At 42.6% G+C, this 25,877-nt stretch overlaps 1 protein-coding gene across 18 annotated transcripts in view; it reads right to left on the reverse strand.

Annotated features, from left to right (window-relative positions):
• The window catches only part of AKAP13 (A-kinase anchoring protein 13), a 326,473-nt gene that overhangs the window by 134,307 nt on the left and 166,289 nt on the right, over positions 1 to 25,877 (reverse strand). For all 18 annotated transcript variants that reach the window (XM_070495797.1, XM_070495782.1, XM_070495794.1 and 15 more), the window contains 3 exons: positions 14,710 to 14,908; positions 9,031 to 12,148; positions 5,375 to 5,508 (listed from right to left, as the gene is read on the reverse strand). In XM_070495797.1, coding sequence (XP_070351898.1) covers positions 5,375 to 5,508; positions 9,031 to 12,148; positions 14,710 to 14,908 — 3,451 coding nt within the window. The remainder of the gene's footprint in view (positions 1 to 5,374; positions 5,509 to 9,030; positions 12,149 to 14,709; positions 14,909 to 25,877) is intronic.

Here is a 25,877-nt window from a genome sequence, read left to right on the forward strand (position 1 = left end):
ACTCCTGGACTAGGGATGGAAATGCAAGCTCGCCCCCTTGAGACAAGAAAAGAAAAGATAATATTCCATCAAAAATAATGAAAGTACAGAGAGACTTCAAGGAGGAGATATTAACCAGAAATAGTCTGACACTGCCTTACCACAACCTTGAAGAAAGAAATATTAATGTTGTTGTAAAAATAATTAAGAATAAAAATTCAGGAAAAAATAAAATCTTTAAAAAAAAAAAAAGAATAAAAATTCAGTTAAGTTGATGTTTGGCTATGTAGTTATAAAAAAGGGGAGCATGGTTCTGACTTAAAATGCTTTCTTGATTGGGGAGAGTGTGTTCAATGGAAAGTAGACTTTCCCAGTAATCTAATACTCAACATATGGGATTTTACAGTTGTACTTGAACATATTTGTTCTTGAGTGTTTGGCTGCTAGGAACCATGGGCATCCCGACAAGATATACTGGCTTGCTGAATTAACTGTTCCATATGGCTAAAAAGCTTATGTGATGAGCGTTTGGAAAAGCAATTATTACAGAGATACTTCAAAGAACAGATAGCCCAGGGAGGCAAGCTCCTTCTTAACGAACCTGACCACATATTGAAGAGAAAAGACTCCTTAAGACCTGGAGAATGCTGGTTTGCAGCACTGGGGCAGGGAGGCAAGTGTCATAATTCTTTCCTGACCCCACAGAGCATATCCTCAAGGTGAATGGTCCCAGAAGGCTTTCTCTTGTGAACTTAAGTATTCAATCTCATCTCTATACCTAGTCATATCATTCTGCAGGAAATAAAAGGCAGGTCTGGAAAATCTTAGTAATTTCTGCACCAAAAGCAAACTCTCTGGACAAACACTATCATGGTGGTATTTAGCTGCAGCTAAACAGATTATAGTAAGAACTTGAGACTTATTTTAAAGTGAAACAGCTTAGATCCTAAAATGGCCAAAGGAATTTCTCCAACCAGCACTTAAAGCACGGGCGTATAATGCAGTGGTTTTAGAATCTTATTGTGGGTAAGCATCATTCAGGAGTGCCAGTCTACAATGGAAAAACCCATCCAAGTGAACTGGATTCCCCAGAAGTGTACCCTCAGAATGGCTATTCTGAGAACCATAGTAAGTGAGGTTCTAGTCTAGCTTACAGAATTAACTATGTGAAATGAGGCAAGTCACTTAACCATGCTGAAACCATTTCTTCTCCTATAAGGCAACAGTGTTGTGTTGGACTTCAGATGATCTTTGAGGTTCACTGAAATTCTCAAGGTCTCAGAGGTAAAAACAAGTTCCATGTCTCCCCCCTTCAATTCACATCTGATGCTCTTCCTGAAGCCTTTATACTAACGCTCAACAAGCAGAGCCCGAGCCTTGATGGTTTTAGGAACCACCACATGCCACTGGGTACTCAAATGAGTAAAATGAGTATGAGAATCTGAAGTCATGAAACTAATTAACGATATATAATGCTAAGCTGTAGCTACTGCGTGCCAGGCTCTGTTCTCAGTGCCTGACAGATATAACTCATTGAGGGAAAAAAAGAAGACGACAAAAGGTAATCTGAGAACCCTGAAACCAGTAGTCTGTATGAGGGGCTAACACTGGAAATGAAACTAACGCATATTAAAGCTTTGCCAATACTTAACAAACTGCAACCACAAAATGCTGATAAAACGACTAATGCGAATAGGCCATAGTATTTGTGAGTAAATGAGTTGGCCTCCTAAATTGTGAAAAGATTTCAACCCAGTGAAGAAATATCTGTTAGGACCGGCTATCGTCTGTGGAAAAACCAGCAGCATTTAACACATACATGTGTTTTTTATGAGAATATAAGCAAGTATTAATCTTGATATTGCCTAATTCCTTTATGAATCATGATTTTAAGTGTTATTAACCCTCGCGTAAGGGCTTATGTACAGCACAATGTGTCAAGCAGGTTAAGGAATGAAAAATTACTCCTCAATTTGTATGACAGGTATCATACTACTGGACTAAAGAAAATAGGAACCCAATTGTACCTTTTTTCTTTAAATACTTGGTAGTGCCACGCCTGCCTGAAGTCCCCACACGTTGACAATTATCTATGTTTAGAGAAGGTTACAAAACAGGAAGACTCCTATAAATTTAAAATGGATTCTTTATTTACATTTATTAGAAAATTGCCATAAATGCACCCCTGTTCTAGGGTTTCACGTCAGTAGCACAGCATAAAAGATACAAATTCTGCTTTACGTTTGGAGAGGATGATTCAGTAGAACAATGATTCAATGAAGCAGTGACTGGCCTATTCCCAAGGCCAACACGGAGACTGAGCATGCGTCAGAGAGACTGGATTAAATAATGTTCAACAAAAGCCACTCCACCCTCGACCACAATCACAAGCTCAAGTAACCCTTTTCAGACTGCAAACACAGATTCCAGAAGGTTGAGGCTGGAAGAGGAATAGAGATAAGGAAGCTGAACTCTGGAGAAGCCAAGTCAAAAAGCCGGTTTGGAGAGTCACGGAACTGGAACTCTGCCTCCCAGCCTGCAGCTTACTAACTACAGCTTTCACCACAAAACAAACAGAACAATCTGGAAAAGAAGTCGACTTGCTTTCTCTTTCTTTTCATCCACTGGTGCACAAGTGCTCTCTAGGCCAGGCGCCCACAAACTACTGACAGTGGCCCATCGCCTCTTTTTGTACAGCCCGTGAAAAAAATCTAAGAGTACATTTAAGGACTGAAAACAAACTATTCAAAAAAGAGTATTTCATCACAAATGAACATTCTCTGAAATGCAAACCTCCTTAGTGACTATAAATAAAGTTTTATCGGAACACAGTCACACTCTTGTTTACATACAGCCTATGGCTTTCACACTACAACAGCGAAGTCGACTCGTCATAACAGAGACTGGATGGCCCACAAAGCCTAAAATATTTACAATCTGCCCTTTACAAAAAAAGTCCGCAGACTTCTCTCCTGACCCAGTGAAAACCTATACAATGAATGTACAGCATATGAAGAGTCAAACGGGAAGAAAAAAGAAAATGGGACACGGGAAAAATTAAAGTGTGTGCCCAAGCTTTATCCTTTCAATTCACAGCAAAAAGGGCAAGTGTGGCAGAGTGTCAGGGAAGGAGGGAAGTGGTCAGACTTTACATGACACATTACAACAATGCTATGCACACAAACCTCGCCACTAGTTAGACCTCACAATCTTCAAGAACCAAAAATCCCATTAACATATGCTTTCTCCAAATGCACAAAGTGGGGGCAGACACAAAGCATAAGGCATAGCTATCTCCCAGCAACAGACAAATAACATGGTTCTAACCTACTGATACTCCTTAGAATATACCCACCAGTCACAGAGCCAGCCCGGGGTAAGAGTCACAAAGGAATGTGCCCTGTTGTGTAAGTCCTAGGTCAGAAATCAAACTCCAGGCTCTCATTCTTGCAGAGTCTGACCTTGAACTAGTCATGTGACTCTCCAAGGGTCTAATTCTTTTATCTGTAAAATGAGGCCTCTTGACCAACTAGAAGAATATTATCTCTCTCAACTCCTAAAACTAGAGGAAAAATGAGAACAGGAAAGAGATGAGGAGAGGAGGAAATTCTTTTTTTAATAATATTTTGTCTTCTTCTTTATGACAGACAAGATACAGTGAGGGTTGAGAGATCCTTCATTGGAAGGCAAAGGTTCTGTGGCCACGCACAAGGCTGTACTCCATGACACAAATGGCTCCAATGTGAGATGGAGGACGAAGAAACAGAGGTATTTGAATTCAAGGATGTGAGTTTGTTCCTTCCCTTTTTTAGGGGCTTCTAGAAACAAAGACACATGTACCCATGCAGGGTGTGTTCTCTTTTCTTTCCCCAGAGGCAAAAGCAACATCAGTCTGAATAATGCTTGCTAAGAAGTAGCCACCCAGGCATTAGTCATGAATATTATCTGTAATAAGGGGCGGGTTAGAACACTCAGCACCTCCTTGCCACTGGACTCCAATAAAATGAAGCTGGTTTATCACCGTTCATACACTGGGAACAGTTTGGGAGGGTACAGTTCTGTTTACCTTCTGGGGTAACTTTAAGAAAAAATACCACTTAGTCCTCTGAAGAGCAAAAACAGTGCCCTGTCAAGTCTAGGCGAGGAAGACTGATTTTTCTGAGAGGCAATATGATTTAGTCCACTAACTTGATTTTCAGCTTCCAAAAGGTTTTTTTTTTAAACCAGCATGGAATCTAAAGCTTAGAGCACTGTTTCTCTCAACAAGTTTAAGTTCCCTTGTTTTAAAAGTTAACAGCTTTAAACAAGAAGAAAAATAATCTCAAGATGCTGAAGAAAAATATTTTTAAAAGTTACTGAATATTAAATACAGAATTATCATATGGCCCAGCAAATCCACTACTAGGCATATGAAAACATATGTCTACACAAACTCGTACACAAATGTTCACAGCAGTATTATTCACAACAGCCAAAAAGTGGAAACAATCCAAATGTGCAACAAAATGTATTCCATCCACACAATGGAATATTACTTGGCAATAAAAAGAAATGAAGCACTGATCAATGTGACACCACGGATGAACCTTGAAAGAGTATGCTAAGTGAAAGAAACCAGTCAGAAAAGACCACATATTGTACAATTCCATTTATATGAAGTTTCAGAATGGGCAATCCATAGAGACAGGCACATTAGTGACTACCAAGAGCTGGGTGAGGTATGGGGCACAGAGAGAAAGACTGCTAACGAGTATGGGGTGACGGTAATGTTCTAAAATTAGACAGTGGTGACGACTGCAGAACTCTGTAAATAAATTAAAAACTACTAAACTGTGCACTTTACGTGAATGGGTGGATTTTATAGTATGTGAACTTTATCTCAATAAAGCTGTTATAAAAAGCCAACTGAACCTTTTTTTCATCACTAAAAATGACAACATATTTTAGACAGTGCTAAGTTATAAATTAAAATCTCATTTTTGCTATCAGTTATATATATATATAAAATATATATATACATATAAAATATATATATAAAGAAAGAAGAGTCAGATTAAAAAGGGTCAATAGATGCCCTTTAATGGTAATTTTCATTTTGTGACACGTTAAACTTGACGACAAACTGAAAAGTCTTGTGCTCATAGGGAAATCTTTTTCATTACCATCTCCGAGAGATCCCTGCAGGAAGGCCCATTCCAAAAGCCTGCTATGTGGTGCACAGCATTTATGAAAGCTCAATTGCAACAACACGTTCACATTTGTACATAATGGAACAAGAGAGAAGGGGAAAAACACTTTTGTGAAAAAAATCCAAACAAAAAAACAAAACCATTAGCCAGACACAGCAGACCAGGCGACACACATTTTGTGCTTGCAGAGACTGGATGCCACTTACCACCTGGGTCTTCGGGCCTTGTTTCATCTTGGGTGCCGCAGTGATGTTTCCTGTGGCCACCTCTTCAGAAACTGAACTCTCCCTGGTATTACTCAGAAAATCCACTTCATCTTCAGCTTTCGTGTCTGGCATTTCTGAAGAGAACAGGCAGGTTACAAGGTGCATTTGAAAAATCGATTCCTGCGCCTCAGTATTTACACAACAAGCTCCAGGTTTCAAGTGTTTTGTTTTGATTTGTGTTAAATGGAAAAATACTCTTGCTGTCAGGAGCTGGTGTCATTTCCGACCCTGTGCTGAGCTATTCCTTTATCACATGGCTGTATGGTTTTCCCTCACCTTCGTTTGGGTTTGTAGCTAAGGCAAGATCCGATTCAGTATCTATTGTACTTCCATTTCCCCTACCAACTCTTCATGACAAATCTATGAGTGTGGTGCTGACTTGCTTATGGAAAAGTAAATTCACAAGCTTTAAGGGAACAGACTAAGAGCTGAAGCTACACAGTCCATCTTGACCATCATCAAAGAGGCAAGAGCTGTCCGTATGTGTTCAGGACAAAAAGGTAAAGTAAAGGCTTGGGAAGAGTCTGACTTTCCTTAAAAACAAACTATACACTCTCATCTACACAGCACTGCAACTGATAAGACTGAACTATTCTAGAAGTTATTCTTTAAGTTTTTACACGTTTTCTTTAGAATTATGCTCAACAGACCAAACAGTAGTGGTTTTCGTTACCTGACCACCATATGGTCAAGCGAATACAGGAAGAAAGGAAGTGATGAAATGATATCTGAGGTAAATTTAGGCTTTGACACTTCTTCAAAAGAAAGTGATGAGTGAAGAGTAAAATTCACCTTGATAATCCAAACACAAATGGAACTGTCATCTCAATTTCACGTGGAAAACTTTCTGAGGTTGTTATTAATCTGGTCACTCCACTACTCTGGCAGAGAAGAATGTCCCTAAACCAAATGGCAGGGAGGTTTCCCATCACCAAAAACTAAATTACATTAACATTTTATTCTAATAGTACATTGTGGCATGCACAGAGGGCGACTTCAGATTTACGAAAGTTACATTCCTATAAATGAACATTTATAAATCTTCTTTGCCCTTATTTATAATTTAATAATCTTACCAGCAACTTAAAGATGGGCAGACAAGTTTCCTTGCCCAAAACTAAAATCTGTCCTATATTTCATAAAATGTGATTAAAGTTAAAAAAAGATCTAACTAAGCAATCCTCTTAGAAATATTCCTTGATCAAAACATTTCTGAGTCGGAATAACTCCTTTGGTTGTTGATGATTTTTATTGTATTTATTTGGGAGTCTGATTTTTGGCATAACCTTTCTATCCTACATCCATCAACCAAAAACATGTATCTTGGCCAGGAGCAACCAGTCCCAAGGGTAAAGAGTGATTGCTGAGGCCTGAGGGGTGCTGGCGACCTCCACAGGACTAGTCTAGCTCAGGCATGTACAACTGACCCCCAAGCCCTGTGATCAACACTCTTGATGGGTGAATGGCAACATCCCCTCTTTCTAAAGGGAAGTTCTGTGCTCTCCCCATCTCAGCTTCCATTTGGCTCTTTATGCAGCAGTGTACAAAAACAGAAGCCAATGCCATGTGGCTCCGTCCAAGTCAGCAGTTAAGCTGACATCTCTTCACTCATAAAACAGTATGGTTAAATTCAAGAGCGGAATGTAAACTTCCTAGAAAATACCCTTTGGCTCTGAGCTCACACTCAGGTGCTTTTTCTCTAGGGCAGTTTGGCCAGGGACTTTCCCCAATCCTAGTTATTTTCCGAAGAAAGCACCGATTTCTCCATCACTGGCTACTTCTCTCTGCAGTCTGAGACCATGGGCAGCGAGCACATATGACTCCTCTTGGTAGCAGAACAAGTAACTCACCCACACATATGGACCAACCCCAAACCTAGAGATACTGTTGGAATGCCATACAAATTGTTTTCCATCCTAAAACCTTAGAATCTTAACAATCATTTCTTAGCACCTTGACTATGTTTGCATACTACTAAAAATCAAAAAGCCCTTTTCTCATAGGGTACTATAGACACAAACCTCACATAGTTTGCATCTGCTTGGGTTAAATTCTGACTAGTGAGCCAGAAAGAGAAATAATTCCAGCCCCTCTGGCCAAAGACGCAGCACCCAAATGAAAAGAACATAGCCAGGCGTCAGCTTACAGCCACTCCCATTCTTCTGAAATGTCAACCTGCCAGGGCCCCCAAAATAGACTTGTTGTTGTGCCTTCCTTTAAAAATTACAGACCATCTCATCTAAATTCTGAGACAGCAGTCAACGCACTTCTATCACTAACAAGCCAAAGCATTAATAAAACTAAAAACCTGAAGTCACCAAAAATATTACCTCAGGTTTTTTAAATCCCTTAACTGGAAGAAAAAAAAATATATAAATGGCTAAAAACCCTTTATCAGGGAAAATGACCACTTTGTTTAAATTGCTCTTTTTCCTGAGCAACTTCTTTTTCTGTTCCATTTGTTCATGTCTCGACACATTCCACCCCCGCACTCTTAACACATACTACATTTAAAAGGATTTTCAAAAATTAGAAAGAATAGCAAAAACAAACAAACAATAAAAACCAAGCAGGCACCTTCTTACCTACAAAGCCTGGGCGCGAGCATGGAGATAGGTCCTCTGTCTATACCCGGTAACAGGTGGTAGTCTTAGAGTGTGAATCAAACTGACCTTTAAAGACTTCAAAAGTCAATACTGAGTCCGACTCCAGTTTCAGCTTCAGCCTCAACCCCCCAAAAAGTTTTATTCAGATAGCTTCTTTCCACTGAGCAATAGTGGTTTCTCTTTGCTCTCTCTGGACATGGTTACCCACAGATGGAACAGGCTGCTGTGTGAGCAATCTGCTCAGTGCAGCTGCTTCACTGAGATAAGCAGACACAACGTCTGCCCTGTGACAGCAGCTCAGCAGACTGGGCTCGGGCGGAAATCCTGCATCCTATCCCCTGCGCTGTGCCCAGTTGTCAATTCCCAGACTGCTGCCCAAAAGCAACAGGCAATGGAACAGCAGGCCTGCTCCTCAGGCCGGAAAAGGAGGGAGCTCCCTTCCTCTCAGCCCTCACCGATGACCTAATGCCACCATTTGGGATGTCGGGCCATTGGCTTAGAACGATACTTAAACAGCTGTTTGTGAAATCGCTCTGACTCTAAATTTGCTCAGAACATAGACTGGAACGATAGGGAAAGAAAGGAGTTTCAGGCTTGTAAATAAAACACTTTTTCAGCACTGTCTTTTATGGTTCTAGAGAAAAGGACTAAGCCATGTGAATAAAAACATCTGATAAATTCCTTTATCGTTTCAGAGCACGTGTGATCTCGGCATTGTTTTCCAGGTGAGGAAAGTTGCAAGGGCTCCAGGGGGGCAGACAGCATTTACAGGCTTAAGCAATCGAGCTAGGAGTCTACAATACAGGAAGCAAAATCTGTCCAACCAGAGATGACGCGCCTCTCCTGATGGGGTGACTAGTCACTTGGAAACCTACACAATGAACGCAAGACCTCTAAACAGCCGAGACACCTATATTTTACCAGCCATCACAGAGATTCTGAAGGGCATTTGTTTCCAGAACTGTTCACTTTATATCCTGCTTTGCTTACCTGTTGCCGGCTTAGGTCCTCGGACAGGTAGAATCATCTCCTCTGGCTCCTCCCTTCCAGCAAAACATCCTGCACGGTTCCCAGGGGCTTCTCCACGAATACTGCCCATTTGTGGGGTCTCCCCAGGCAGGAGAGCGCTCACTTTCCCTGGAGAAGCACTCTCCAGCTGTTCAGTCTCTGGGCCCGTCTCTGAAGGACTGGACAGTGACATGTGACTTATTTCCCCCTCTGTGACCAGTGCTCCTGAGGCCCTGACTTGTTCTATGACGGCATCCACTATGCGACTCGCGGCCTCCTCGATCGAGTTTGCTCTCTGAGGCAGGTGCGTAGCTTCGGCAGCGACAGTGCAAGGGAGAGGGGAAGCACCCCTTTCCTGGCTGGGGGCCTTGTCATCACTGCTGGAGAGCCCTGTCTCTTTGGGGAGCTCTTTGGCAATAGGCTGCAGCAGCACATGACGCGCCTCACCATCCATTCGTGCCTCCTTGGAGTCGCCCACGCCACAGCTGCTGTCTGCTCCCTCCTGCTTCCCTTTCTCCCAACCAAGAGGTACCATCTCTGGGGTGGCAGCGCCAGGCAGGTCAGTCACACCTTTGTCTGATACAGCTCCTGGCAAACCCAGGATCATATTCTTCTCTTGGCTCAACGAGACTTTTGGAATCGGGATGTCTTGGGTGTTGTGTGACACATCCTTTCTTCTGGCCCCAGGGGTATCTTGTGGAGCGTTAACCACTGCAACATCCAGTGCCACATTTCCACTCACCTCACAAGCAGTGTTTTTTCCTTGGGATTGAGTGTTTTTCACTCCAACAGATCGACTGCAATTAAGAGCCTGAGAGCCATGTGGCAACAGACCTGGCAACAGAGGTGAGCTGCTCTGCTCTGCACCCAAGGCTTCCTGGTTTGTGTCAGCCAGACTTGCTCCTGGTGGCACCAGGCTCTGTGCAGCCCCACCCTCAGTCAGCAGTGAGACTGGTGGGGCCACTTCCTTGTTATGTTTAGCTTCTGCATGAAGACAGGCCGAGGGTGTGCCCAGTGAATTACCCTGCTGAAGGGCTCTGTCCTCAGCACACACAGCTGAGCTGGGTTCTCCACGGGATCCTGGTGCCTCCTGTCCAGGAGGAGGGGTTCTGTGCTCTTCTTGCAATGTATCTGAAGAAAGAGCGTCTTCCTTAATGGAGGAACAAGCCACTGCTTTATCCTTGTCACCTTGTCCCTGAGCTGCAGAGCCTTCTAGAACCACCAGACTTTTTCCTTCTTCAGTCAAAATGGAATCAGAGGCTGAAGTGGCCTTACTCACGTGTAGCAGGGAAGAGTCTGTGCCCTCCTCGATATTCAGAACTTCAGGGGCCGCTGAGAGGCAGGGACCCTCGTGCTCCCCACCAAGTCCTATGGGACTGGTATTCCCCATGGTGGGCTGAAGATCTGGAGCAGTGCAGGATGGGGACAGGCCTGCCGCACTGTCTTCTAGCGACTGCTTATCGGGATCATTCGAATCTCCGTCTGAGCCATCTCTACCATCTGTAGCTGTATGTAGTTCAGGGGTTGCTGTTCCCTTTTCTTTCTGGGAGGGGCCAAGAGAAAGTGCGTCATCTTTGGTTACTGATTCACTGCCTGGACTGCCTGCCAGAGAGAAAGTCCTGTCTGATGTCACAGCCTGGTCTGGCACCAGTTCTTTCTCAGCTTTGGGGACAACTGCATGTGGATGCAGAGCCACCTCAAGCATATTTGTTAAAGATGTTTCTAGTTTCAGATCTTTTCCTTGGTCTTCTTTATCCCAAACTTCGAGAGGACAAAAATCCACAGGTTTCTGGGTGTCTCTCACAGGGTCAGGGGTGGCTGTGTTAGCCTGTGGACCTTCAGAGCAGATGGCAGGGGGCAGATGTGTGTTGGGCAGCCCCGTGGTGGTGCTTTCAGGCTGGGTAACTACACCATCACCACGTTTTGCAGCCAAGACACCAGTAGAAGTCACTGTGTCCTGTGGACATGAAGAGGCAACGCAAAGTTTATCATCTCCAGTTGTAGCACAGATGGGTGATTGGCTGTTTTGGCTTTGAACATGAGATGAATGAGTTTCTGATTTCTGGTTTGGCATAACATCCTTCTGTGGCCTGCAAACTGTTAAATGAGAGGGCGATACTGCTTCACACAGGCTTGCTAAGGGAGTGTCGGGTTGGAACCCATCGGAAATCTTGTCTTTTGCAGCAGCTGGAATTACTGGCAAGTTCTGACCTACTGGATCATCAGCACTCTCTTCACAACTTCTTGAAGCTTCAGTTTCTGCAGTTTTTTCAGTGGAGGTTTCTCCGTTACTAAATGCAAAGAGAGACTCAGCTGGTTTGTTTCCATCCAGGGAACCAGTGGCAGAGACACAGTTTGCAACACTGGCTTTATCCACAGGCTTGCTCGTGACTCTTACATCAGAGGCTCCAGCTGTGCTGACAGGAGAGTTCTCCAGTCTTTCCTTTGTACTTTCCCCTCCTTCAAGCACATTCTTCTGGACGGTCGCATCTGGGTTCATGAGACCACGTTCCCTTTCCCCTGCAGTCTCTGGGACACTGGCATCTGCTGTGGAACTGACTGCTGGTTCCCCTGCAGAGAAACACTGGGCCGTGCCTGGGTGCACCACGTCTCCCTGTAACACTCTGTCTCCACTGCTCGGAGACTCCTGGGCTGCGGCCACTGCAGATTTTGTTCCAGTTTCTTCATTTCTGATTCCACAGGATGGGAGGCCTTCTGTGCCCTTTCCTCCACACTCGGGCATGCTCTGAAGGCAGCTGTCAGGATCAGACACAGTCCCAGAGTCCACAGCAGGTGTTGGCTCCGCCTCGTCCCCTCTTCTCTGCACGCCTTTATTTTCCTTCCTACAGGAACAGTCTGTATTTTCTTCCTCAACCACACGTGACAAATCACAGGAACTTTCAACCTGCCCAACAGTGCTCGCCTGGCAGCATGAAGAGCTCTCAGTATCTTCAGGAGAAGAAAGCCGCTGGTTGTCCGTGGGCTCTGATGCACAGGGAAGAAATTGGCCATCCGTATCTTGGGCACTGGGCAGACTTGACGGATCCTGTGTTGTCACCATTAAGGGCACAAGATTGTCCATCTGCTTGAGGTTTGTTTTCTAGGAGAAAATGAAAGGTATTTTTAAAAAATTGTCCATGGGAAAAGATGCCACTGACACCTACAAGCAAAAATCCTGCTGGAGAGAACTCACTGCCTTTCCAGCCCTACTTAGGTCACATGATGGCTGATCTAAATAAATACAAATAAAGTTTTTCTTGTTCCTGATATCACTTTCCTCTCTCATAGCTGCATATCCACTGAAATGATAAAAAATGGTCAAGAATATAAATGACAACTATTTTCTAGTATTATGAACTTATTTTACAATATAGATTAAAACTGAGCCTCAAAAACCTTATTTTTAAAAAAGCACAGTGACTATGTTCAAATGAGCAGCTGAGAAAGACTTTTTTTTAATAGGGTCTCTAGAGGGGCAGAGGCTGCTTCCATCCCGCTGTATATATACAAGTGGAAACAAATCCTACCCAGTGTGGTAAACTCTCTTCAACCACGATGATGCGCAGGCAGCTGCTCCTGTGCCCTAATTGTTACTAAGGAATTACACAATGTTCTTTAATGCCCCAAATACACTCCATTCAGTCTAGCTTATGGGTTATGGGTTCAATTTGAGTTACGGGTTCATAATTTCAAGAATAATGGTATGGTAGATAGCCTTTCACCTTTTGATAAAAGCAATCCCTCTGTTGTCTAATACTGAACATTAAATAAAACATATCAAATTAATAATACCTAATTCTTGATTATTCTCAGATGGTACTGTGGCTTGAGGATTTTATAAGTCATCTCAAAAATAGTTTTTTGCAACTTTAAAGTATCTTTTAAAGCATAAATAGATATAACCAACCACAAAGGAATGGTTAAAATAATCATGGTTGATCAACCTGATGGAAAATTCTATGCTGTTTCATAGATGTTAACTACGAAGCCGATAGCGAAATCAGAAAATATAGATATTTATAATACGTTGAAAAAAATAAAACCTGTAGTTAATCTAAGTTTATAATTACACATAAATTACATGTAGACAAGGATTAGGAAAAATGGAAAAAAATACAGCTGATCTTTAGGGTGGGTTTGCCTTTCTATCAAAATTTCAGAAATTCTTAACGATAATATATTTGTTTGACACATAAAAACAATTTTTAAAGCATCCGGTTTGCTCTTCACTCACTGTCTGATCTACTGCAATAAGCTCACGTATCTCTTGTCCATGGCCCTCGCGTTCATTTACTTACTCAGTAACACGCTGTGCACTTAGACTACCCCATCATCACACTATTCCTGTCTACTTGCTGGGACTATTGTCAAATTTACACATATAAGTGCAAAATGTGTTATGCTCACTAAAAGTCCTTCTAATAAGAGAATACAAGAAAAACGGATTTTCGCTAAAAGCTTCTGTGCTATGTTCCTGAGAGTATTCAAAATTAGCTTGCTTCCGTTTCTGCTCAGAGTGCAAAAGTCCCCTAAAAACTAAGAAAGCAGGTCATTAAATTTAATAAGGAGTGAACATTATAGAACAGAAATTTGAAGAAACAAGTGATGTTGCCTGAACAATCATAGGAGGTCCTAATACACGCATCCTCTCAGTTTTAATTTCTCTCGGTTTCCTGTCAACTATTCACATACCTTGCAGGCAGCTCTGGCACCTGCAAACTGCTATTCCAACTGGACTATCATTCACCTAGTAAGAAGAGCTCCAAGGAAAATCTGACTTCCTGGCAGTCCATTCAGAGGGAAAGAAAATGATACCTGTTCTGGAACAAACGTGATTCAGAAAGGCAGAGGCAGGCGCATCACACAACTCTACTACAAAGTATCTTGGCCTGCTGGACTCAAAAAGAACGCCTGCTCCCAAAGCCTCCGGCACTGAGCTGACCCTAAATGACCTTAAATGAAATTATTGTCAAGCTTTTTCCAAATCAAATCAGCTCTGAAATAAACTGAGTGGAAAAATAATCTAAACTTAGCCTTTCAGATGTTATGGCCAAGAGAGATGTACCCATATGACGTTTATATTATCCATAATAAATGCTACCAGGGAGTCTGTAATGTTTTTATGTCTGGCAACAACTTTATCTTGAAGGCTTGAGTGGATTATAAAATCTTTATTTTTTCAGTGATCTTTTTACCATACAACTATCAATTTAAATATAATAACACTATCATCACTCACTGAAATAGTTGTGAAAAGGCTTTCTTTCTGGGTAACTTTGGTTCTTGTTCTTTAGCAACAATCTCAGAAACTGTTTTGTTCGTTTAGTGTTTTATAAAATTAAACCAGCAAATTTATAAAGTTAAACAAATTTCCCTTTATGCCAGGAAAATTTAGTTCTAGTTGTTGCATATTTCTGTATCTGCAATGCGTACGTATAATCTTTCATTATTGCAAAAACGACAACTTCTCAGTCTTCGACTGCTGCAACCCCAATGCTAGCTCTGTATCTGAAAGCAGTAACATCTAACACTGCTAAAACTGCTTTACAAGTTTCACAACCTTTGAGGGAAGCATTTTTATGTTCTACTTAAAGCAAGGTTTACTGAAGGAGGGGGTGGGTGAGGGCACAAAAGCCTGAAAATGACAATTGTCTTCCTTACCATTAGCTGCTGTTGGATGTTCATAAGTTTAAAAATATGTCCAGTGCAACTGTCCGCAGGAACTGGGGGCTCATGATGTGATTCGGACTCAGAGGTCAAGGTATAGATGTCCAGCTCTCGGTGATGCCTCACAGAGCAGTCTCCGTAAGGTATTTCATAGGATAAGCTACTCCAGGAGTCTGGTTCTCCAGCATTCTCCCTGTAAGCAAGCAATCTCTGGTTAACATACATATGTTCTGCTTCCCAGGCACAAACGTAATCCTCTAAGTCTTAGGCAAAATTTCTAACCTGATTGCTCTCTGAGACTCTGCAGCAGAAATTTGGTTTGTACAGTTCCCCAAGGATTCAGGAATGTATCTGTTCCGTTCTCCTCACGAGAGGACACAAATGGGTTAAATGAGAACTGCAAGATTCCTCCCAAAGGATGTTCTTTTGATCAAGATAAAGAGAAGTCTGGGATCTTAAAATAGCTAACATTATATGCTAACAACCAAATAATGAGCAATCGTTTTAGCCGGTTTTCAATAGAAACAAGGCTTATTAAGCGTTTCTCTTAAAATAGGTTACATCACATTCTAATTGCAGCCCATCATATTGGGAAGGGAAGAACCAATCACTCCAACCCATGCAAGGGCACCCCAACTTCTGGGAACAACAGGTGGGAGAAGCACCCTCAAAATTCTTGAAGTCAACTACACAGAGAAAAACTCCCAGAATGCTATATCATACCATACGTGTCAATATAATTACCAAATTCTATTTTAAAGGAAGTACTTGGTTCCCAGAACTCCAAGTGAAATTTTTTTTAATTTAAAAAACCAACAACTCTGCTCAGCTCTATCATTATACTCATACATCGTATGCAAATCAAGCCGACAAAGGCAGCTATGTAGAGGAGCATTTCTGAGACAGGCCTCCAAAGGTGGGCTCTCTCTGTGGGGTTCTCGCTACTGAACCAGGAGGTTGGTAAAGCATCCCAGAGATTCCGGAAGGAGGAGGAGGGTTATGCGTGAGATCATCATCATGGAAATGGAAGAAACTAAAGAATTAAGAAATAAGAGGCATGCCATCCACTGATAAACATGAGAGGGAAAGGTGACTTCAACTTTTCTCTCCAGAGTTTTGTCTAGTAAATCATGTCTGTCTGTCATTAACAATTCACCTGAGAGTAACTGCAGTTTGAAAACTAAAAGCACGCTACAGTGGAAAACCTACAGCAGAGTAGAGAATAATGCACTGGCTGAGGGTTAACAATCAAGGCTGCTCCAAAAAACAACTACTGTAATTTCCATACTCAAGAGGAGCTCCCCAAGAGTTGCTTAAAATGAGCTTAGCACATGCTATGCTAAATGTTTTACTTACCAAGCTGCTCTACTCTTGAGTACAGTGACCTCAAATAGAAAAGGACCTGTAAGATAGTCACTGAAAAGATGAACCGAATGACTCAGCTATCCCAAATGAGGGGGAAGCAATTTCTCTGTAAATTCAGTTTTGAAACATGGGTTGACATTGTCACTAACTCTGCTTAATTAATTCTCTGACAGACATTACTGGCACATCTGCTTACTCAGATTACCACATACCTCATACTCCATAAAAAAAAGGCCTTCGAAAACAGAACCTGATTTATATGCCAACAGTCAGTATGAACAGAATATAACAAGCTAAGAGGGGACTGTTTGTCAGGCAGGGGCACCTGAAAAAGCGATCCTGTCCATTCCTAGCAAAATGGAATGATCTACCAACCCCGCCACTGTTCATTCTCAAACTGCTTCCTTTCTAATATCTAAACTTTGGGAAATTCCCTCCTCAACCACAACCTATTTACCTTCTACCTCTCCCACACTCTCCTTCCAGAGGAATGTGCTTTTGTTGCCCCAACTGCCTTCAAGTGATAACCCTTCAGTCTCCCGTTTCACCGTCCCTGTAGATCGCTGTTGCTTCCTACTCCATCCAGATGCCAAAGACTAGTCAATGCAATTACTCTCCCACTGGCTTCCACGGATATCTGCTGCCAGTGACACGCTTCCAAACACATCTTGCCTGTAGGTCTGGGTAAACCCCACCATTTAGCAAGTATCTATGTGCCAGGCACTATTCTAGGTGCTGGTGATATAAAAAATCCTCATCCCGTTGGAACTTATATACTTAGCAAGGGAGACAAGAGTAATCAAGACTGAAAAAACACCTCGTATTTTTGGGGGCCGGCCTGGTGGCGCAGTGGTTAAGTGTGCACGTTCCGCTTTGGCGGCCCGGGGTTTACCAGTTCGGATCCCGGGTGCAGACATGGCATCGCCAGGCACGCCATGCTGTGGTAGGCATCCCACATATAAAGTAGAGAAAGATGGGCACGGATGCTGACTCAGGGCCAGTCTTCCTCAGCAAAAAGAGGAGGATTGGCAGCAGATGTTAGCTCAGGGCCAGTCTTTCTCAAAAACAAAACCCCAAAAAACAAACAAAAAAAACACCTAGTATTTTGGAAGGCAGCAAGTGCTATGCAGAAAAACAAAGCAGAGATGAGGGTTGCAATTTTTCTTCTTCTTCTCCCCAAAGCTTCCCCAGCACATAGTTCTACGCTCTAGTTGTAGGTCCTTCTGGTTGTGCTATGTGGGACACCGCCTCAGATTGCTTGATGAGTGGTGCCATATCTGCACCCAGGATGTGAACCTGTGAAACCTTGGGCCTTCAAAACAGAGAGAGTGAGCTTAACCACTCGGCCACAGGGCTGGCCCCGAGGGTTGCAATTCTAAATGTGGTGGGTGGTCAGGGAAGGCCTCAATAAGGTGACATTTAAGCCAATACATTTTCTGCTCTGTGTTCAGCATTGTATAAAACCTTTACTGGGTCCACTAATAAAATCTGGCAAAGCTCCATGAATACAAATGTTTACTGCAACTTTAGGTATAATAGTATTAAAAACCGGAAACAACCTTACCAAGTCAGTAACTAGAGGGCTGTCTCGTAAAGAAAAGATCTATAGACTATCATGTGGTCATTAAAAATAACTGAAATAACAGTTCAAAAACATTAACATCTACAATGTTTGATGAAATGAGCAAAATAAAAAGGGTAAAAAATGTAGGTAAGTAGACATAAAATGCACAAATAAAAACAGTATCATGGGGCAGGCCTGGTGGCACAGTGGTTAAGTTCACACGTTCTGTGGTCCAGGGTTTGCCGGTTCAGATCCCAGGTGTGGACCCACGTACAGCTTGTCAAGCCATGTGGTAGGCGTCCCACATATAAAGTAGAGGAAGATGGGAATGGATGTTAGCTCAGGGCCAGTCTTCCTCAGCAAAAAAGAGAAGGACTGGCAGTGGATGTTAGCTCAGGGCTAATTTCCTCAAAACAAAGAAAAGAAATAGCATCAGGGTATTTGGGTTATACGTTTTTTTCTTCTCCAAGATTTTAATTAATGTTTTTCATAATTTTTTTAAGTCCCTATTCAGCCTTGACTCATTGCTGCTCAGTAATCTTTTACTCACTTGTGTGTTACTCCATCCCCACAGGGGTTACTGAAACTTTCTATAACCTCCCCTCAAAGGCCCCACTTTAACCCTGCCTACTTCCGTCTCAGGTGACCTTTCCTCCCTTCTTAGTGAGAAGCTTGAGGCCATCTCACGTGAGCTAGAACAATCTTTATTGCTTTATAAAGAGCCTCTGCCAGGCCCCTCTGACTACGAGGATGCCTCTTCTCAACAGTGCGTCTGCTGTCTCCTCCGGCCCTCCTTCGGGACCTGATTCACTAATCGTCCACCAGGTGCCTGGAGTTTCCCCCTGCTCCTGCACCGGCTCCTTCCCCAGGCAGCTCGAGGCCAACAAACACATGGGCAGCAGGCAGCGCCACGGTGCCCCGAAAAGGGACGGCTGCAGCAGGTGGGAGCAGCAGCACTCTCACTCGACCCTGGAGATGAGGAGCTCTCCCCCAGGAATCCGGCCTGCAGGGGACAGCTGACAATGCCTGGAGACATTTTTGGCTGTTAGAACTTGATGGGGGTAAGGGGAGGAAGGCACGTCCCACAGTGTCACAGGTCAGCTCCCGACAACAAGGAATTATCAGGCCCAGACTGTCAGGAGTGCTGAGGTTGAGAAAGCCTGCTGTAAACCCACCGAGCCCTTTCTGTGCGCCCTCCCCTTCCCTTCTACCTCCTTACCAGCCATTTACACACTTGAAGGCTTTGCAATCCGGCTCCTGCTCACTCCCACTGCTACTAACACTTCTCTGTCACAGGTCTCCATTGATAAGTAAATCCCATAACCCACTGGCCTTTCTTTGTCCCCATCATCCTTGAGTTGTACAGAATTCAAAAATGGTGACCCGATTCTTCTTTTGCAATTTATTCTCACTTGATATCCATAAAGAACCATCCTATTCATGCACTGTTTTCTCTGGCTCTTTCTTCCTCCTCTCACATCTTAGATGTAAACATATGTCAACTTTCTGAACTCGGTCCTTCTCTTTTATTCATCCTTTCCCACAGCCCCAGTTCACCTCGCGGACCTCTCTCTGGCCTCAAAGTCTCTCTGAGATCGTGCCCCACACTTCCAACTACTTGTTGAATGTCTTTACCAGGACATCCAGTGGGCATTCTCAAATTTCAAAACTCATTTTTATGTCCTCCCGTTCCGAAAAGCAGCAGCAACGCCAAACTTACTTCCATGAATGAAACGATTGTTAACCCTAGTGACACCCTCTCCCTTGTTCAGAACACTCTGTTGATTGTGTGTCTGCAATGCCTCCCCCATGCAAACACCTCATTTCAATTCCTATAGGCATTGTTCTATTAAGACCTGCAGTGAATTATCTGCACTCCTACAGCCACTCGTTACAACAGGCCAGCTGCCCTAGAATGTCTACCACTCTCCAAATCTACCCAAAGTAATTATTTTAAAGCAATAGTGATGCCATTCTCTTGCTCGAAAGTTCTGCTCTGCAAAACCGCACAGCTTTTTTTTGTTCTTTTTGCAACTGGGAGTGAAGCATGCACTACGTGTGCCCATTTCACCTAGGTTTCTTTTAACCCTAGGCATTCTATGAAGTGTCCTATCTCTACGGTATGGATATATAAAGCAGAGAACCACAGGACTTTACGACCGAGGCTACTCAGCTAACAAGCAGAGCCAGAACTACAACTCTCTCTTGCCGCTCTATGACGGTACCTTCATAGCTATGCTACCCCACCAAGGCTTCTGCCTGGCCGCTGACACCTCCACATTAAGGCACTGCTGTTCTTTTCGCCAATTTATCTTCTTATACTCTATTCTTCTTTTCTTTTTTTTTTTTTTGAAAGATTGGCACATGAGCTGACATCTGTTACCAATCTTCTTTTTTTCTTCTTCTTCTCCCCAAAGGCCCCCAGTACATAGTTGTATATTCTTAGTTGTGGGTCCTTCTGGTTGTGCTATGTGGGACACCACCTCAGCATTGCCTGATGAGCGGTGTCATGTCTGTGCCCAGGATTCAAACCAGTGAAACCCTGGGCCGCCAAAGCAGAGTGCGTGAACTTAACCACTTGGCTATGGGGCCGGCCCCTACTCTATTCTTCTTATACCCTATTCTGCAGCCATACTGTAAATGTCCGTTCCCCAAGCGCACTTCATCAGCCACAGATGCCAGCCTATCCAGAATCCACCCATCTTTCGCAGTCTGGTTTGCTCATCTCCTTTTCCATTTTTCTCTCTGCTGATAAAGTATCTCTTTTCCCCTCTGAATACACAAGATCTTATTGTATTACTCTCTTGTGGCTTAAACTCCTTGGGCTATTTAACAGTTATCTATGTACTTACCTCTCTCACTAGAATACAAGACAAGCTCCGTAGGAGTGGGATGGTGTCTACTGGAATTGCAATTCACTCAAGTTTTAAGATCAAAAGTCAGCATAGACTACAAAAATACAGGGGTGTGAAGAATTTCTCTATCACCATTTTTTGGGGGTTAGTAACAAATGAAAACCTGGCCTAACATTCTGGGGCTATGTTATATAAAAAACTACAATCTCCAAACAACAGAATCACAAAGCACAGACAGACATACGCACAGAAGAGGAATGAGGGAACTGAGACTGAGGCGGCATTATAAACTGACATCCCACGAAAATGAGAATTTAGCTCACTACCTGCTCCCCTACCCTAAAAACACATCAACACAACCTAACCTTTTCTCCTCATAATAGTTACAATTTTGGTTGCTTGAGTGTTCACGGCTACATTATTATGCATCTAGAAATGCTGTTCAAAGCAGGTCCAAGTTATGCACTAGGATGACTTTTCCTGTCTTGTACAATTTATTACTTTCTCTTGAATTAAGTGACTTTCTTTTTTCTAATTATTCCTACCTAGAATCTTGTTTCTATGGTCTTGCTGCACAATGTGATATTCAAAGATCATTCAATGAAACATTTACTGAACAACTATTAAATGGTAGGCACTGGGCCAGATGTCAGGGCTCCGAGGATCAATATGGTACCTTTCCCAAGGACAAATGTAATCTCACAGTCTAAGGTCAAACATGAATTACTGTTAGATAGCCACAGTTTGGCTTACTGGTGTTACTGTTACTTCCATGGAAGCAGAAGCAGGAAAGACTCTATTAGGAGTTTCACCCTTATAAGCGTGGCATTTTACACAATAAATATACCTTATTTCATGAAAATTACAATGCTATTACTTGTAAAAAAAAAAAAAAGTACCACCATTTTAGGTACCACTAAGGAAGAAAAAAACTGCTGCGGATTAAATTATGACACAATGTTATAACAGGATTGATCAAAATCGATTTAATTTCACAGTTGGAAAAAGATACATCTTAAAAGAGAAAACAGTATAAACACAGTCAACTGTCCTTCTGAATACAGGTAGTGATAGTACAGACAGTTCAAGTGAACAAGCCATTCCAACATCACCTGCTTTCGTAGTCAGCTCTGCTTCACTTAATGTTAACATTCGCCTGTGTCCCCGAAGCACGCGACCAGTGGTCACAGACACATTCAGAGAAAGCAGCTCAAAGGCTCTAGACTGAGCTGCAAGGAACCTCAGGAAGCTGTGGCTTGGTATACTTGAGCAAAAACATCGAAGACACTAGTGTTCAAACTTTTGAGTAGCTCAACACTTTCAAATAAAAATTTTCAAAATTTTCAAAAAAAAACAGAAAAAGAGTTGCTTGGTGATGGGGCCAGCGGAGGGGAGGGAGGGCAGAGCCCAGCCTCTCCCCACTGCCTTCTCTCCTGGGGGCTGTGGCGCTCACACCCAGAACGTGAGGCAAAGCCAAATGGGCTGCCATTCTGAAAGCACAGACTGACTTGAGGCACAACTACCACACTTCCCATTTTAAAGGCATTTTCCTTGTTTAGTCTCCTTTGGATTTGTAGAATAACTACTCAGCATTCTCCTGATGAGAAGCCCTTTCGATGTCCAGAGTTAATAATTCAATTGTCCTCAGTACTCAGCCTTGTATTTCTGCCATGGAGAGGAGCTTGCCTGGGTACCTAAAATTTACCTTAGAAATAGACACCGAGATTTTATTGTAACCAAATCCAGGCTGGCAGGACAGAATAGCACACCCACAAATGCACCTCAACTTCTGGTGTTTCAGTTAGTGAATCAAGAGGAACCCCAGCCTCAGCTGAGGCTTCGTAAGAAATGAGTGAGAAGGAGAGGTGTAGATGGAGTGTAAATGATGCAGGAAGGTTTACAAACATCTCTGCCACCTTTCACTGTTCCTCCCAAGGAGGGAGGACACCACCATCTGAAGACAAGACAGGGCATTTTCATTACTAATTGTGGAAATTATGCAGTACAGACATTATTTCATTTCTGCTACACCAGACAGTATTAAGGTCTCTCAGAATTTCTTGGATTGTCACATTCAACCAGATCCCAGAACAGAATTCAAGGTAGAAAAGGTCGCTATCATGATTATCTTGAAACTTTCAATCATCCTGCCATAAGGCAATTTATCATTTTCAACCATTCTTGGGTGCCTTGAATTTTCTCCAGTTTCCAGCACAACTCCAACGGCGGTCTCCCCATTCTGAGCTCTGAACGTCTTGTTGCCCTGCACTGTAATGTCCTCTTTACGCATCTGTAACCCCTACTGAGGACAAGGACCACCTACCTCTGACCTGCTGGGTCTCACCACCCTGCTCAGTCTCCTGGCACGTTATAGGTACTCAAATACTTGTTGGAAGTTCACTCTAGGGCAGAAAAGTAGGAATATTCTTCTGTTTTCCTCAAGATGTTACAAATGATTTGAGAACACTAAGAACTCACTCTCTGTGAAGGGACAGATAACCTGAAGAAGGAATTCTAGTAAAACTCAATGCAGTGGCAGTAACGGCTCAGCAGGTAGTTGGTGAACGAGACTAAAAAGCGACGACGACTAAATGCAGTGTATGACAAGACAGGGAGGAAACAATCACTGCTTAAAAGGATATTACTGGGCAGCTGGTGAGCAGTGAATATAAACTGTATATTGTGGGGCTGGCCCATGGCCGAGCGGTTAAGCTCACGCGCTCCACTCTGGCAGCCGGGGGTTACACTGGTTTGGATCCTGGACGCAGACCTAGTACCACTCATCAGGCCATGCTGAGGCAGTGTCCCACATAGCACAACCAGAAGGACCTACAACTACAATGTAGAACTATGTACTGGGGGGCTTTGGGGAGAAGAAGAAGAAGAAAAAAAAAGATTGGCAACATATACTACCTCAGGGCCAATCTCAGAAAACAAAAAAACCTGTATATTAGATAATCATATTGTATTAATGTTACGTCACTGATTTTGTAAACTGCACTGTTAAGATAATATGCTGATACATTTAGGAATAAAGGGGCACGATCGCTGCAACTTACTCTCAACAGCTCAGTACAATTCTACACATGCACATGCAGATAAAGCAAATATAACAAAAAGGGAACAACTGGTGAGTTTAGATGAAAGGTATACAGGAGTTCATTGTACTATCCTTGCATCTTTTCTGAGTTCAAAATGTTTCAAAATAAAACATCAATTTTCGAAAAGGCAGGGGAGCAATTCTTTCACTCTTCCATGATTATTATTTACTTAAGGCAGGGGAGGAACGAATATTATACGGGTACCTACTGAGACATGGGCAGGGTGACAGGTGCTTTTAGGTACACTACTTAATTTAATCCTCGAGGAGTCCTTCAAAGAAGTGCCATTGCCAGTTCAGAGGAGAGGAAACTGAGACTCAGAAATGTTAATGCACTTGCTCAAGATACACCACAAACATCAGCAGTTCATTAAACCTGACTTCAAACCACAAACCTCCCCACTTAGAAGAAGTAAGAACTTGGGCTAGTTAGCCTCTTCGAGCATCTATCGAGAGCTGTAAAAAGACAATGATAGTCCCTTTACAAAGTTGCTGTGGTGATTAAAGGGGACAGGAAATAAACTAGTAATGCCTGGCACACAGGAGACATCAATAACCATTAGCACTCCCCTTACTTAGCACACAGCTAATAAGTAATGGACTGATGGATCTAAGTCTGGTGGGGCTGACCCCAAAGCCGGGGCTCACCCGCTACCTAACGCTGCGCTGCTCTGGGGGAAGTGCTGGTCTTTACGGGAACGCGCCCCACGGTGCCACAGCAGAAGCATCGAGGCGCATTTGAAGGCAGCATGGAGCAAGGGGGCTGGTAGGGGAAAATTTTCCTCACAATTAAAAGAATGTCCACCCCAGCAGCAACATTTTTCAACACACAAGCCTGCTCTGATAAAAGTTCTAAAGTCCACCACCAGCCGAATTACTCAACAGAATGCTGAGCAGACCAAGCACAGCCCTTCTCCAGGCGTTCGACAAGATTCAGACAAAATGTAGGAAAAACCACAGCCCGAATTCTCCTTGCCTAGCTATTTTCAAAACAAGCACATTCTACCCAAACGAAGGGTACTATCAACTTCGACATTTATTCTTTCAATCTTTTTCAAAAATGACACACCCAAACGGTTTGCCAAATTTTTCACAAAATTGACACCAACCAGCACCTGTTTTCTCCTAAGGGGAAAAAAAATACTCTCCTCACCATACCAAACCACCAAAATTCATCTATTTAAGTTCACTTTAGATTTCCCTCGAGACGAAATCACTGGGCAATATGATGGGAAAAGCATGGGTGTTGAAGTCTGAGTAGAAGCCCATTTGTACCATGGTCTGATCTAAGACAAATTATTTAGCTTCCTTGAGCCAAAGTTTTTTCATCGATTGAAAAAAAAAAAGTGGGAATAATAGCAGCTTTCTTACAGAACTGTTTTGAGAATTAAAAAAGACATGGATAGAGACATTCTTACTGTATATATTACTAGTAAGTACTCATTACATGTTAATTGGTATTTCCTTCCACATGCAAGGAGTACACACCATAACCACTCCCTTTATTACTAAGTTTATTAATTGTTTAACAATGTATCAAACATTGAGCTACGTGTTTTATCTATATCACCTCATTTCTTCTTTTAACTATCCTGTGAAGGAAGACATTATTACCCCAATTTACAGATGAGAAAACTGAAGCTGTGAGAAATTTAATAACTTGCCTACTGAGAGCCAGAATCTGGGCTGACATCCTAAACCACCGCACAGATTTTGCGCTAGAAAACGCAGACCAATAAAACAAACCAAATATTTTTAACACACACACTTTGGGGGATTAAGTTTGGGGATGCAAGTTTTAGGTTACTGTGCATTATGGACGTGGGGTATAGTTTATGGTCGTGGCTTCCATGGTCGTTTTTCTCTCTTGCTTCTCACTCTGAGGGGGTATTTGGGCTCTCTAACTCAGGGGTTCCGTGACTTCTGGAATACCTTGGCCCTCTGATAGCCAAAGTTCTGTATTTTCTAGTCTCACCTTACTGCACCGCTTTCCAGATCTTGAAACAATAATTTTTAATATCGTGCCATGATATTAGTTACATACACATCGATATCTAATATACCAACATTCACAGGGTAAGTAAAAAGAAAGTTAAATCAAGCTGATACTAGACTGACATTTAAATATTTATTATGGTCAAGCTATTTGGTGGTTGATTCCTGTTATTTAATCAGATTTAAACCTGATTCAACAATAACTCTCAGGGATTCATTTTCAGATGCAATGTGAAGTCTAATTTTCCCACTAACGCAGAATTCTTGATGTTAACTGCATTTT

The sequence above is a fragment of the Equus asinus genome, chromosome 2 (genome assembly GCF_041296235.1).
Source record: "Equus asinus isolate D_3611 breed Donkey chromosome 2, EquAss-T2T_v2, whole genome shotgun sequence".
Taxonomy (NCBI): domain Eukaryota; kingdom Metazoa; phylum Chordata; class Mammalia; order Perissodactyla; family Equidae; genus Equus; species Equus asinus.